General features: G+C 48.3%; 1 protein-coding gene across 1 annotated transcript in view; it reads left to right on the forward strand.

The window, feature by feature from the left end:
• The window catches only part of ST8SIA2 (ST8 alpha-N-acetyl-neuraminide alpha-2,8-sialyltransferase 2), a 29,489-nt gene extending 15,028 nt beyond the window's left edge, over window positions 1-14,461 (forward strand). Inside the window, exons 4-6 of the mRNA XM_063169222.1 lie at window positions 432-689; window positions 3,583-3,876; window positions 14,052-14,461. Of these exons, the coding sequence (XP_063025292.1) occupies window positions 432-689; window positions 3,583-3,876; window positions 14,052-14,337 (838 nt within the window). The 3' untranslated portion in view covers window positions 14,338-14,461. The remainder of the gene's footprint in view (window positions 1-431; window positions 690-3,582; window positions 3,877-14,051) is intronic.
• Window positions 14,462-14,708: the final 247 nt, after the last annotated feature.

The following is a 14,708-nucleotide window of genomic DNA, read 5'->3' on the forward strand; positions in this document are numbered from 1 at the left end:
AAATAAAAAGACTTAACTTCCTGCTGAGATAGGCTTCATATCTGTAAACGATTGCTTGGAAATGAGTTCTCAGCTAAGCCAGCTGGCCTGCAACAACAAAACAAAAAAAAAAGGAGCACTTGAGCCCCTGGTTTTCAGGGCAAGTGGAATTTGTGTGTGCAGGTGATGGGTCACAGAGGGAAGGAGACCCTGAGTCAACTTAGGGACCCTCACTGATGGTGGGTTGACTGTGGTACCTGGCCTGGGCAGGGACGAGTGGAGAGGGAGCAGGCAGTGAGGTGGAGATATCCTTTAGTGAGCTGTGCCTGGAGAGCACGGTCAGATGGACTGGCCACAGAGTGAGGGCAGCCAGGAGGCAAGAGCTCATCTCACACCTGACCAGCTTATCTCTGCACCTCACCTGACAAGGCTCTTTTCTTCCCTGTGCTCAGAAAACAGATCTTGAAGTTCCTGGATGCCGAGAAGGACATTTCAGTGCTGAAGGGGACGCTGAAGCCGGGGGACATCATCCACTACGTCTTTGACAGGGACAGCACCATGAACGTGTCCCAGAACCTGTACGAGCTGCTGCCCCGCACCTCTCCCCTCAAGGGCAAGCAGTTCCCCAGCTGTGCCATCGTGGGCAACTCGGGGGTGCTGCTCAGCAGTGGCTGTGGCCCTGAGATTGATGCTCACAGCTTTGTCATAAGGTAGGCAGGGCATTGCTCCTAAAGCTCAGGGCTGTGGTGTGTGTGGGGTCCCCTGTGGCAGGAAGGAAATGAATCTGACTCCATGTTCTGAGAAGGCTAATTTATTTTTACATATTATTTATTTTATTTTATTTTATTTCATTTTATTTTATTCTTACATGTTATTTATATTTATATTTATTTATTTACTTACTATATTATATATTTATATTATATTGATATAATCATTAATTATATTATCTATAATCAATAACTTATAATTGATATAATTTATATATAATTATTGATATAATTTTAATATATAACTATAATATTTATATCAATAACTTACATTGATGTAATTATTATTATGTTATTTATAATCAATACTTGTAACAATCAATTTAATAATTAAATAATTGTGTTGATACATTGATATTATATATTTATATATTATATATTATTTCTATATTTATTTATATTATTATATAAATTAATTATATCATATAATATATTACATTATATTACATTACACTACATTACATTACATTATACTATACTAAAACTGTACTAAAGAATAGAAAAAGGATACTTACAGAAGGCTTAACAAGATACTAATTAAAACTCCTGACTGCTTCCAGTCCCAACACAGCTGGACAGTGATTGGTCATTAAGTAAAAAGAATTCACATGAAACCAATCAAGCAGCCACCTGTTGGATAAACAATCTCCAACCACATCCCAAAGCAGCAAAACACAGGAGAAGCAACCAGATAATTGTTGTTTTCATTTCTCTCTGAGGCTTCTCAGCTTCCCAGAAGAAATCCTGGTGAAGGGATTTTTCAGAGAATGTGATGGTGACACAGAGGGGCTTTGGGAGCAGTGCAGGGGGCTGGAGTCCAGGTCAGCTGGGGCAGCACAGCCTCACGTCCCCATGTGCATTCAGAGTTCTGCTGGAAACCCTTCCCCAAGTGCTCCCCATGTATTCTTGTAAGTGCACCTTGTCTCTTCTCATGGTGCACCATTTACCCCCCTCAACCTCCTCTTCTCTCAGGTTTGTCCTCTTGCAAACAAACCCCATCCTGGGCTGTTACAAACCTGATTCACTTCTGCCCTCAGCACAAGGGTGATACCACACGATACCCTGGCACCACATGCCCAGGTGTGACACTCCCTGTGTCCCCTCTGTCCCCAGTGCTGCACTGCCCCAGGGACCTGCAGCAGACATCCTGAGCCCTGCTGGGACACACCAAATTCACTTCTGGAGGTGTCTGAAGTGGAGAGGAGGAGCTCCTTCCCTCCCAGCCCCATGCCCCTGTTAGCTGAGAGGCTGTGGAATCCACAGATGATTTATGTACATGCAGACATTTGTTTTCTGGTGAGTCTATTACAAGGACAGCCCAATCCATCAGCGGCTCACAGAGGCGGTGCTGGTGTGACGTGGGAATGAGGATAATGTCACCTCTGTCCCCCTCTCAAGCCCTGCTGCTCCAGCTGCCTGGCTGCTGGCAGCTCCAGCCTGCCCACAGGGGACAGAGCATCATCCTCAACTGGAACACAATGAGCAGAGGGAAAAACTGCTTACTGTGGTTCTGGCAAAGTTCACTGAGGGGCATTTGTGTCGGGCAGCAAAATTGCAGGATAAAAGCTTTTCTGGATGTGAGGATGGGGATTTTGAGCAGTTTCTCTCCAGCTATGTGCTGGTGCAGGTCTGGCACAGACACACTTCCCATTGTAGGTTGTCTGAGCCACTGCTGGAGTCTGCAGCTTCCTGAGGAAGGTTTGCTCCATCCAGGCAGCCTTTTCAGCAGGGTTGGCAGTGACCAGTGACTGTGTCTGTGTCCAGGATACAGCTCCAATGTTTATTTTTACTGAATTAACTCCTGTGATGAGTCAATCAAAAGGCCCCCATGCCAGTAGCTGGATTTTCCTTTAGTTTTCCCATCTGTAAGTAGGGAAAACAGTAATAATATCTGATTATCAAGGCAGATGCTTAGGATGCAATTCCTGCTCATTAAATACTGTAACTTCACTGTCAAACACCACAGCAGAGCATTCGGTGTGCAAACACATGGGTAGCCTCTGGTTTTTAGGATGCTGGGGGAGCATCTCCTGCATCTCCCCATCAGCTGGTTCCCAGTGCCATTTGCACTGTGCCATGGGCATGGCACAGACACAGACGATCCCCCTGAAGAAGCTGTAGGAAACCGCTCTAAAACCAGGGTGATTTGTTGGCACTTTGTCCCACGGGCCCTCAGCCCTCACGCTGCTGTGGCACAGGAGATCAAGATACATGGCCCGCAACCCACATGTACAATCTGAGAGGAGGCACCAATGAACACTACAGAAAAAGGGTTTTTTGAGGGTCACAACCTCCAGACAGCCAGACCCTGTGGAGACCATGTCCTGGCATCCCCCTCCTGCTGGTGTCAATGTCACCACGGTGCCACCAGGTCTGCTGTTTGCAGAGACTCACCAGGGGAGAAAAGGCCTTTGGGATAATGTTACTCCAGCAGGGCTGGAAGTAAGAGGCAAGTGCTTTCCTTGTGTGGAAAAGGCTGTTTTGTCTAAAATCTGCCATGAGAGCAGAGACAGGAGCTTTGTTGCTGATGTTATTTTTGAGAGGCACCAGAAGAGCCGCCACTCCCTGCAAACCACCGAGGTGACACCACAGTGGCTGACACTAGCCTTGTCCCAGGGGGACATGTGTGCACATGGGGATGGTGGCTGAGATGGAGATGGCTCATCATCACTAATTTACTGCAGAGGGTCATTCTCCCTCCTCTTCCTCCCAAAAGCGCGGGCGAACGGGCACGATGTCACCAGCCCTGGCTTTTGGCACCACTCCCCCCTCATGCCTGTCACTGCCCTCTCTCAGTGCATTAAACAGAGCTGCTGGGTGTTCTCCTTTGCAGGTGCAACCTGGCCCCCGTGCAGGAGTACTCCCAGGACGTGGGCATGAAGACAGACCTGGTGACCATGAACCCCTCGGTGATCCAGCGCGCCTTCGAGGACCTGGTGAACGAGACGTGGCGGGAGAAGCTGCTGCAGCGCCTGCACAGCCTCAACGGCAGCATCCTCTGGATCCCTGCCTTCATGGCCAAGGGGGGCAAGGAGAGGGTGGAGTGGGTCAACGAGCTCATCCTGAAGCACCACATCAACGTCAGGACTGCCTACCCCTCGCTGCGCCTGCTGCACGCGGTCCGAGGGTGAGCGCCGCTCTGCTGAGCTCCAGCCTGCATCCCCTGGGCTGGAGAGGGATCCCTGGGCTGGTGGGATCCCCAGGCTTGAGGCATCCACAGATTGTTTTCCTGCAGGAAAACAGCACCAGTTGTTCCCTTCTGCAGACGATGAGGGAGGATGGGGTGGTGGATGGTCCCTAGATAAGTGTGGTATTTGTGAGGTCCTCAGGACGGAGAGGGAATTGAGAATCTGACTTTGTGTTCTCAGAAGGCTGGTATGGTATGGTATAATATAATATAATAAATATAATATAATATAATATAATATAATATAATATAATATAATATAATATAATATAATATAATATAATATAATATAATGTTAATATTAATATTTTAACGTCTTCATTAAAATTTCTATTTAATATTACTTATAATAATTTATATTTAATATTGGTATTTATATCTAGCATTAATATAATTAGTATATATTATATAATATATAATATAATTTATATTGTATAATATGAGATATATTATAATATATAATTTATATTATATGATATGAGATATATTATATTATATTATATTATATTATATTATATTATATTATATTATATTATATTATATTACATTACATTACATTACATTATATTACATTATATTACATTATATTACATTATGCTATACTAAAACTATACCAAAGAATAGAGAAAAGATACTTACAGAAGGCTTAACAAGAATGAACAATAAAAACTGGTCACTCCTTCCAAAGTCCCAACACAGCTGGACCGTGATAGGTCATTAAGTTAAAACAATTCTCATGTTGGATAAACAACCTCCAGCCACATTCCAAAGCAGCAAAACACCAGAGAAGCAATCAGATAATTATTGTTTTCATCCCTCTCTGAGGCTTCTCAGCTTCCCAGGAGAAGAATCCCGGTTAAAGAGGATTTTTCAGAAAATGTGACAGTGGCAGATAAGAACTTGTGAGCAGAGGCTCCCCACTGTGCTCTTTGAGGGCTTTTGGCAATATCCAAACCTCCAGGGCTTTCCTGGGGCATCACCAGAACTCCCAAGGCTGTGGTTAGGGCTTTCCTTGGAGAAATGGGTGTGCACTGAGCTAGCCATGAGATTTGTCACCTTGTGCTTCAGTGACACAGGTCTGACTCAAGTCAGGGAGCTCCTGTGTGAGCCTGGCTGGGAGGGCAGTGACATGGTCTGGTCCTGCTGGTCACATAAACAGGGCCAGGTGCTGGTGACTGGGTTTGCTCTGAGGGAAGGAAAGGCTCTTTCTGTTCTCTGCCTGATCTTCAGGAGACACAGCTGTGGTGGGAATGAGAAAAGAAAGAAAATTAAAGAAAGAGAGCCCCAGGGGTGAGATTTTCATGTAAATGACTTGGGAATGGGGTAGGCTCTTGCTTTTGTGCTTAATTTCTCTAGGAAGATCATGATTCTTTAGGCATTTAGGGAGTTGAGGCAGAAGTGACTTTTGCTGGAGATGACTTATGGCAGCAGTTGTCCTCTGATCCTGACCAGACCCCGTTAATCTCACAGGATGGCAATCTCCTGGTGTAGCTGGTGCTCCCACCATTAAAAAGCCTCAGCAGTAATGTTCCTTGATTTCTTTGAGCTCTTCTCCTGCACATCTCTGAGTCTCAGCTGGTCCCTGCTGGTGTTTCCTGTCCCAGCTCAGGCTGTGTCAGTGCTGGCGGTGGGTTGGGGACAGGTTTTGGGGTCGTTTCAGCCAGGAGCAAGCCCAAGGAGGGGCTCTAGGGCAGCCTGGGAGAAGTGGAGTGGCTCCATGGTGCCTCACAGGCAGCAATAATCAGCAAGTACCACTTCTGCCCCAAGTGTTAGAGGCTGCCCTGGGCCAGAGAGGGAAGTTCTCTCACAGAAAACACTGGCTTTGAGGTAAAGAAAGGGAAGGAAATGATGCCACAACTCACAGAAGGGGAAGACAGGAAGGAAAAAAAAATCCCACAACCCAAATTCAGAGCTATTTCTAGCCATAATTGACTTACTTTCATCTGTCAAAATAGAATTAAGCTGCTGTAATAAGCCCTCTAAATCAACAGGCTGCTAATCCTGTGCTGGCAACCATTCCCAGTGCCAGAAAGTTCCCATAGGAAGCTTTGCAGAGGAGTTGGCAAGGGTTAGGCATCCCTTTCCCATGGGAGAGGAGGATGCCTCCACAAGCTGAGCTGCTGGGCTTATCTTCCAGCTCACAGCATCTCGCTGGCCCCTCTGTGTCCCTGTGGTCCAGCTGGGCTGGCTGGCACGCTCTGGCTGTCCCTGGTTGGAGCCACCACCTGTGGCTGGCAGGAGCTGCCTGGCTGCAGGAGGGGCAGGGATTTTGGGAGAAGCCCTGGGGCTCAGTGCTGTGTCATGCACGGAGCAATGCAGACATGGCCTGGAGCAGGGACTTCCTGGAATCCTGGAATCTTTCCTTTCTTCCTGGAATCCTTCCTTCCTGGAATCCTTCCTTGCTGGAATCCTGGAATCCTTCCTGGAATTTTTCCTGGAATCCTTCCTTCCAGGAATCCTGGAATCCTTCCTGGAATGCTGGAAACCTTCCTGGAATCCATCCTTTCTTCTTGGAATCCTTCCTGGAATCCTTCCTTCCAGGAATCCTGGAATCTTCCTGAAATCTTTCCTTCCTTCCTGGAATCCTCCCTTCCTTCTCTCTTGGAATCCTTCCTAGAATTCTTCCTCCCTTCCTTCTCTCTTGGAATCCTTCCTAGAATTCTTCCTTCCTTCCTTCTCTCTTGGAATCCTTCCTGGAATTCTTCCTTCCTTCCCTCTTGGAATCCTTCCTGGAATCCCTCCTTCCTTCTTGGAGTCCTTCCTTCCTCTTGGAATCCTTTCTGGAATCCTTTCTTCCTGGAATCCTCTCTTCCTTCTTTCAGTGTAACTCCACTGGGCTCTCCTGCAGGGAATGGGGTTTTGTGCTTCTCAGAGCCCCCAGGGGCTGAGGTGCAGCCAGTGAGGGGAGCAGGCACCTGAGGTGAGCTGGGGGTGCTGCAGGTGGCTGGTGCTGGTGTCAGAGCCCAGGGTCCTGGTTGGAAACGCATCCCTGGGCTGCTCACCGTGCTGGGGCAGGGCCAGGAGGCTCCAGGCAGCACAGGGCAGGCAGCACTAATTCGATTATAACCACAGGGGCCAGTGCTGATCCTCGTCAGGGATTGCCCTCCAAGCCACGGGAGCTGCTGCCTGACCTGCCCTGATGCTCTCACACTCATCAGCAGCAAAACAAGGATGCCCACTGATTAGCAATTAGTCTAATGAGAAGTGCAGCCCCCTCGGAAAGGCAGAGCTGATGGGAGCACTGCAGCACTGACCCAGGAGCTCACAGAGGGCTCACCCAGGGCTGGGGGTGAGGGGCTGGGCTGTTCTCAGTCACTGTTAACCCTTTCCTTGGTGCAAGTTTGGAACTTGTGTGGATTTGAGTGACCGAGGCAGAACTGAATGAACTGGGCACAGCTCAGGGAGGTGGGTGATGAGCTTGGTGCTGTGTAGGAAATCTCTTGGGTACCAATTGACCATCTGCTCAGGGTAATTGAGGTGATGTGGTTTGGGGTGAGGGAGTCCTTCCTCAGGACCAGAATCACCAGGAGTTTGCTTATCCATCTTCTGTGTCACTGTCCAGTTCCTAGGATCATATTTTTGCTTATGAAAGGTGTGGTCTCCTCTGTCTCTGCAGCTCTCTCTGTGCTGGTTCATAGCACTGTGGTTTTATTTGACAGATCTGAGATTTGTGAAGCAAATACATTTTGTGGCTTGTGGTGTGCAGCAGAGAATGAAAAACCCACAAATCCCCTCAGCACATCCCTCTGTGCTGCAGTGGGCTGCTGCTGCAGAGAGGTCCTATCTTCTCCTTTTTTGGATAAAACTACCTTTTACCATCTAACTTGAGTTGATTTTGAACTCACAAACAAATAAGAAATGGGGGAAGTTTTCCAGACAAGGCACCCCTATTTTTTTTTTTTCCAAGGAATAGCACTTTCTACAAAGGCTGACATCTCAGCCAACTTCAATTAGGCCACAAAAGTGTTGCCTTTTCTTTCTCCACTACCAGCAAAACACATTTGTGAGCCCTTGACTTCTCCTTGAACCACGGTATTTATTGTCCTGCTCTGCTTTCCCTCAAACCAAAACTCATTTCAAGTGGCAATTGAGCCTTTTTCCTATAATTTTCAGTGCATTTTGGGGCATTTGTAGAGGGTGCATTGCCCAGATAAGTAAAAAGCATTTGGTTTTGTTGTCCTTAACAGCATCATTTGAGACATCACCTTTCAAGCTGTGAGGGTGCTTTAAATGTTTGCTGATAGTGGCAGGCTTTTCTCACACCTTCAGCTCTCACCAGGAGGGGAGAGAGCCTTCAGCATTGCAGTGCAGGAGCTCAGAAAGGAGCCAGGTCACCCCCAGGGGTGGAGAGGGGACAGTTTGGTGGCAGCTCCTGTTTGTTTCAGGGTGTGTGGATGCTTTGCTTTGCAGTGGTTCCATGAAATGTCCCCTGAGCAATTCCTCTGGCAAGGGGAGCAAGCAAACCCCTTACAAGGTGCCTGTTAGTGTCTCCAAAAATCCTTGTAATCCCCATTGCCAAGCAGCTTTCGTTAGAGAAATAACATGGAATGCAGGCAGAGAGGGGAAATAATTGTGTTGGGAGGTTTGTCTGTCACTGCTTGCAGGGAATTCAGGGCCGTGTTTCACTTTGTCTGATCTGCTCTAGCATTTCTCACTGTGTCCATCACAAGGGGCTCTTGGCAGTAACCAATTCCAGCCCCATAAGATTTTGTTAAGGGCTTCTTGAGGGAGAAAAAAAAAAAAATTAAAAATCAATAAACCTTCCAGCTCCTTGGCTTGGTCTCCCATTAGGTTTAAATCCAAGCAGCTGTGACAGCTGTTGTGTGCTCTTCAGGACAATCATGCACTCAGAATCCTCAGTTTCTCCTGACCTGTTCCTTCCACTGCATCCCTCCACAGCCTCTGCTTTTCTCTAACACATCACTCAGCTCCTGCTTTTCCTTTTCTCTTTTCCTTTTTTTCTCCCAGCTCTGTTTTTCTCACCCTCTGTCTCAGGGTTGTTTCTGCTGTGCCCAGCAGTGTCGGGCCAGCATCAATCACTTGTGGGTTTTCCAAAGCAGCTCCTTCATGCTTCCTCCCCGATGGAGTTTCATGCTTACAGAGGCTCCTCTGAAATACCTGCTCTGGGGTCTTGTGCCTTAAAGCCCTTCCCCTAAACATTAAATAAATGGTTTAAGAATTGTGGTCCTGCACTCAGATAAAGCAAAAGGATGTCCAAAGGGTGCAGGGAGAGAAAACAGCCATTCACGAGTGTGTGGGTGGAGTGGGGTGTGAGGGGGAGCTGTGAACACCCATAAAGCCATGTGTGGGTTAGATCAGTGGAAATCCTGCAGAAAAAGCCCTTGTGTGAGCTGTTATCCTCTCCTCTTCTGCACTTGAGGCACCTTGAACCCGAGCTGTGGTGTGTCTGCACTGGGGGCCCGAGAGAGTCAATTTGTTCCTGTTAATCTGGAAGATTCAGTCTTTTCTTTTTCAAAAGAAGTGGAGGGGCATAGAAAGGAAAGGTGAAAGAAAGAAGGTTATTCTCAATTATTTTCCCTTTTTGTCTGTTTAGAAAAGCTTTAACTCGAGGGTATTGAGTACCATAGTGTTTGAAAAAACATCACAGCTCAAAATCTGGAGGAGAGGAGAGTTTTTTATCTGAGAGTTTTTTATCTCATTTGCTTGTGCCAAGTCACCAAAGGCAGAACCAGGCTACATGGTCTGGATCCAGTCTAGACAAGGGGGCTGGGTTTGGTGTTTGGGCTTTGCCCAGCCTGTGGATAAAGCCCAGCTGACACCAGAGGCAGTTTTTGGGGTCAGTGTTAGCATTGGATGGGACATTGGATGGGGACATGCCCATTCCTGCTTGTCCAGCACAGCTCTCATCACTGCTTGTGGCTGTTCTGGTGGAGGTGACAGAGGAAACTGGACAGGAAAAACCATACTTGGACAGGAAAAGGGCTGGGAAAATGCTGAATGGGGGATATCAGCTGCTCCCTGAGCTCCAGCACTTCATCTCCATCCACCCAGCTCTGTCCCCCCTGCAGCAGCCTCAGTCAGGGCACTCACTCTGGTTATCTGTGCCTGGTTTCCCTGGCTGTTCCTGGAGCAGGGTGTGTGTGGCAGCCTGATAAAACACTGCTGCCACTCAAGGAGCAGCACCTCCACAACAGCCTGTGTTTATATCACCCTTTTATGAATTAGCTTTTTTAAGAGAGTCCCAAATTCCATTATTTCAGCTATTCTGATTTGTATCATGAAATAATGCAGCTGATAACTGCTGAAATTTGATTTCTTCGTTGACCTATGTCTTTTATTCATTTCATCAGGGCGATGGATTTTCTGTTAATTTTTTCCTGTGGGTTAACCCTTACCAGGAGGTTTAGGTTTTTCTCAGGCGTGTCAGGTTGGTGAGCAGGGAGAAGACCCCTGCCCTCTCTAGCATGAATGCTGCGTGCAGGGAGGAGTTCTGCATTCCAGCCCAGATCCAGGCCAGGCTCTTCTGCCCACATTCAGTGATGCTGGGGAGGATGAGCACTCTCAGGGTGGTGTGGCACCTGCTCCAGGTGTGCAGTGGGGAGGTGCCACCTTCCCTGGCTCATGTGGCAGCTGTGACACTGCCTAGGGCAGTGCCAGTGTTGCCTCCTGCACGATTCCCACCGGGCTCTGAGGTCCCAGCACAGCAGTTTCCTTCCCTGAGAAAAGGCCCCTGGCAGAGGTTCTGCCTTAGGAACCTTCTGATCATCTCCATTGAGGATGAGGAGGTGAGGAGCAGCCAGAACCATCTCCCAGCTGGAGGATGAGACTCTCTGAGCTGCTCTTGTTCAGTCTCAGTTCAAGAAGGTGTCAGGGCTTGTGTCTAGGCTGCCTCCTTACAGAAGATGGCCTTGAAGATCTGATGGCATTTTCCATCTGTCACCACCATGATCTGAAACCAGAGCTGTCTCAGGCAGTGTTTCTCTGACAGAATCATGGTTCCTGTTCTGATCCTCATCCTGCTCAGGCTCCTGCCTATCTCCTGCATCCACCCCTGAGGGTTTATTTACAGACACAGCACCAGCTCCTCACTGGGAGAACAGCTCTTAGAACACAGGTATTGGGTTTCAGGACTGCTCTTTGCTCTTCTCTTTTAATTGCTGTCTCTTTCCATAAAATGTTGCAGTTAATAGTTATGGTGATTGGTGTAGCCAGTTTGAAAAATAATTACTGCCTGCTTCGAGATTATCTTTCCTCCTAATTAAAATCTTGGACCTCACATATTAAAGGTGTGCTGTTGACACAGCATCCCATGTGCGCCCAGACAACCTCATTTGGATTTACAGAATTAATTAGGTTTTATTTCCATCCCCAGCTGTTCTCTCCTGCACCAGGGTTGTGGCTGCTGTCTCAGCTGGACAGTGGTGGGAGAGATAAGAGGAAGGTCTTGCATATTTCCCATCACAAACCAGTCATTAAAAAGTATTTCCCAGACCTCAGCAGAGGATTTCCCACCTTCACTGTGCAGGAAACAAATTGCAGGAGCTGTGGCATGGCCTGTTTTGTGGATTGGGCATTATGTGTTATGTTCTGTCATCCCTGTGGGTGGTTTGGGACAGCCTGAAGTCCCTCACCCCCTCTCAAAGCTGCACTGAGAATTTATAATGCTGCATGAGTGAGGTTTTTGAAATGCCCTGCCTGCAACAGAGGGAAACACAGACAAAAGAGCCCGGTTTTAATTTTCATTATTAAAAACTGACCTGTCAGTGTATTATCAAGTGAGTGCTCACTAGCTGCATTTGGTGAGGTGGATACACTGGGCTGTGTTAGGGCTGGTTTAGGGTGTTGGTTTGTGCACACTTGTTGGGATTGGTGAGGATTTTGTGTGTGCTGGGCTGCAGAGGTCAGCATGTGTCTGTAGGGTGCTTCAGTGCCCGACCCAGGTCATTTTCCTCATTGTTAATATGCATGAAACTGCATGGTCACATGCATGGCCTGTGCTTCTGTACAAGCATCATTTCATCCTGCTGCCAGGGTCCTTGGATGTTCATGGAGTGTTTACAGCCTCTCAGCAGAACACAAAAGTCAGTGTTTTGGGAGGGCAAAAGGTCACCAGTATTTTTCTGTGTGGTAAATTGATAGAAATGAGAGTTTTGAGGCTAAAGCAGCTGCAGGACAAACCCAGACAGTTGTCCTTCCCTCAAAGCCAGCTGCTTAATATGACTTGACGGTTCCTCCCAGGTGGCTTCCCTGCTGCATGAGGAGACCCTAATTCACGGTGTTAAATGGTTGTGATAATCTCCCATTTCCCTCTGCACACTGGGGGGCTAATGTGCTTACCCATAAACTCATCAAGGAGGCTGCTTTATGGATACCTGTGGGAGCAGGTGGCTGTGGCACTGCAGAGAGCTCTGCTGGCTCCCCCAGCACAGCCCCGTGGCTGGGCAGGCACAGGAAATGCTGATTTTTCTGCTTTTCCCCCAGTTTCTTGCTCTGTTTTTGTGCTGGATGCCAGCATGAGCCACGCAAACATCTCCTTCCCAAAACATCATATTCATCCTTTGCTTGAACACCCCTGGGTGTGCCACCCCAAAAAACTGTCCCTGTGCCCTTCCTGCATATGCTGAGGAGGTCACTCTGCTTCCAGAATTTGATTCACCAGAAAAGTCAATTTTTTTTCTCTTATCTGGCTGAGAACAAGCAAGCACGTTTTGTGCCTGTGTTGCTAAATTTTAATGGCTTTCTTGAAAAGCTAATTTGCAGGATTAAGGCTCAGCTCTCCCAAGGGTTCCTGCTGTCTGAGCACCAGACCCTCAGGAGCCCAGCAGAAAGTGCAAATGAGGAGCAAGGCACTTCCTGGGGCTCCACTGCCACTGCAGGACCTGCCTCAGGATCCCAAACACCTGGAGAGGGCACAGAAGTGCCACGTGCTCTGTTTGTCCAGGGGGCTGCCAGTCACTCACCTTTAAAAATAATCCAAGGGCTCAGAGAGGCTGGGGCACAGCAGGATGTGCTGCCTGATCCAGCCCTGCCTGCTCTGGGGCAGTTTTGGCATCACACATGCTGGGGGAGGAGGGACTGTGCCTGATGGGGATATTTTCTACCTCCCCAAACTGTTTCCTTTCTCATTTTGCTCCTCTGACAGTGTTTTCCTGAGCAAAGCAGATAAGTTGCTTTTGCAATAAATACGGGGCACTGGAAACATCATCTTACAGGATGTTGATTCTGCAATAATTTTTATCAGCAGCCCAAAATGCCACAGCTGATACCATTTCTGCTGCTGCATTACTCCATCCCTCCATGCTTCCACTGCTCTTTTTGCCATCCCTCATAAAAACTAACGTGTTTCCCAGCAGTGAGCACAGCTGACCTCCATATCTCACATTTTCTGTTGCAGTGTGCCATATTGTGTGTCTGATGGGCTCGTGCTGCCCAGGGTGGTGATGAATCTTGGTCCAGGATCACAGCAGCAGTGGCTGGGTGTAATGGGAACTCAGCAGTGCATTTTAGCTCTTTCAGCCTGGTGACCCTTTGTTCCAAGGCAGATGTTTTTCTAGCCCTGTCGTGTTTGCTGTCAGAGCAAAATCTCCATTCATCAATGAAAGCCATCAGCATGTGTTTGACTGTGTCTGCTTTGAGGGCTTGTTGGAGTCTACTTGACATGTGGATGCTTTGGTCTGTGGTATTGATCTCCAGGGTTGATTGGAAGATAATTGTAGGCTGAAGTACCCAGGGCCACTGTTGCAAGCAATTTGTTTTTCATAAAGGATTGTCGAGGCACGAGATGCTTCAGTGCCATGGCAACAAGTGAGATGTAACCAGCAGGCAGAGAGCAGGAGCATGCAGTCCCTGGAGAGGCTTTTCCTTGGCATGGAGAGCCCTGCCAGTCAGAATCCTCTCGCTTTGCATCACCAATACATCTCAGTGAGGGGCTGGAGAGGGAGAAGGTGCAGAGTAGGGTGTGCTGTGTGAATAGCACACTCCGTGTCCCTTTGCAGGTACTGGCTGACCAACAAGGTCAGAATCCTCTCACTTGACATCACCAATACACCTCAGTGAGGGGCTGTAGAGGGAGAAGGTGCAGGGCAGGGTGTGCTGTGTGAATAACAGGCTCCAGGGTGTGCTGTGTGACTAACAGGCTCCATGTCCCTTTGCAGGTACTGGCTGACCAACAAGGTGCACATCAAGCGCCCCACCACCGGCCTCCTCATGTACACCCTGGCCACCCGCTTCTGCAACCAGATCTATCTCTATGGCTTCTGGCCCTTCCCCCTGGACCAGAACCAGAACCCAGTCAAGTACCACTACTACGACAGCCTCAAGTACGGCTACACCTCGCAGGCCAGCCCGCACACCATGCCCCTGGAGTTCAAAGCCTTAAAGACGCTGCACCAGCAAGGAGCCTTGAAGCTGACTGTGGGGGAGTGTGATGGGGCCACGTAGGCTGGTCCCCAGGCACGTTCCTGCACAGCCACAGGAGGAGGGAGGGGGCAGAAAGGACGAGTGATGCCTGGCGGGGTTGGTCATCTTCGTTTGGGCGACACAAATATATCTACGTGGTACCTATTATATATTGACCTGAGTGTTATAACTGTTTGGTGTTCACCAAGGGAGGGGCAGGAGAGATGCAGGGGCGTCTCACAGGACTGGCCTGGGCAAGACCCCCCCTTGCTGTGGGGCTTGCTGGACTCGAGGGGCGTTTGCCTTGCACGGGAGAGGTGTGGAGGTGGCCTTGGTTCCTGCGGGGTGTTGGGGATGGTGACCGTGAGCCGTTTGTCGTGACTGGTGCCAGGTTGGTAGTTAGTTTGTTTGGC

The sequence above is a fragment of the Melospiza melodia genome, chromosome 15, assembly GCF_035770615.1.
Source record: "Melospiza melodia melodia isolate bMelMel2 chromosome 15, bMelMel2.pri, whole genome shotgun sequence".
In the NCBI taxonomy this organism is placed as follows: Eukaryota; Metazoa; Chordata; class Aves; order Passeriformes; family Passerellidae; genus Melospiza; species Melospiza melodia.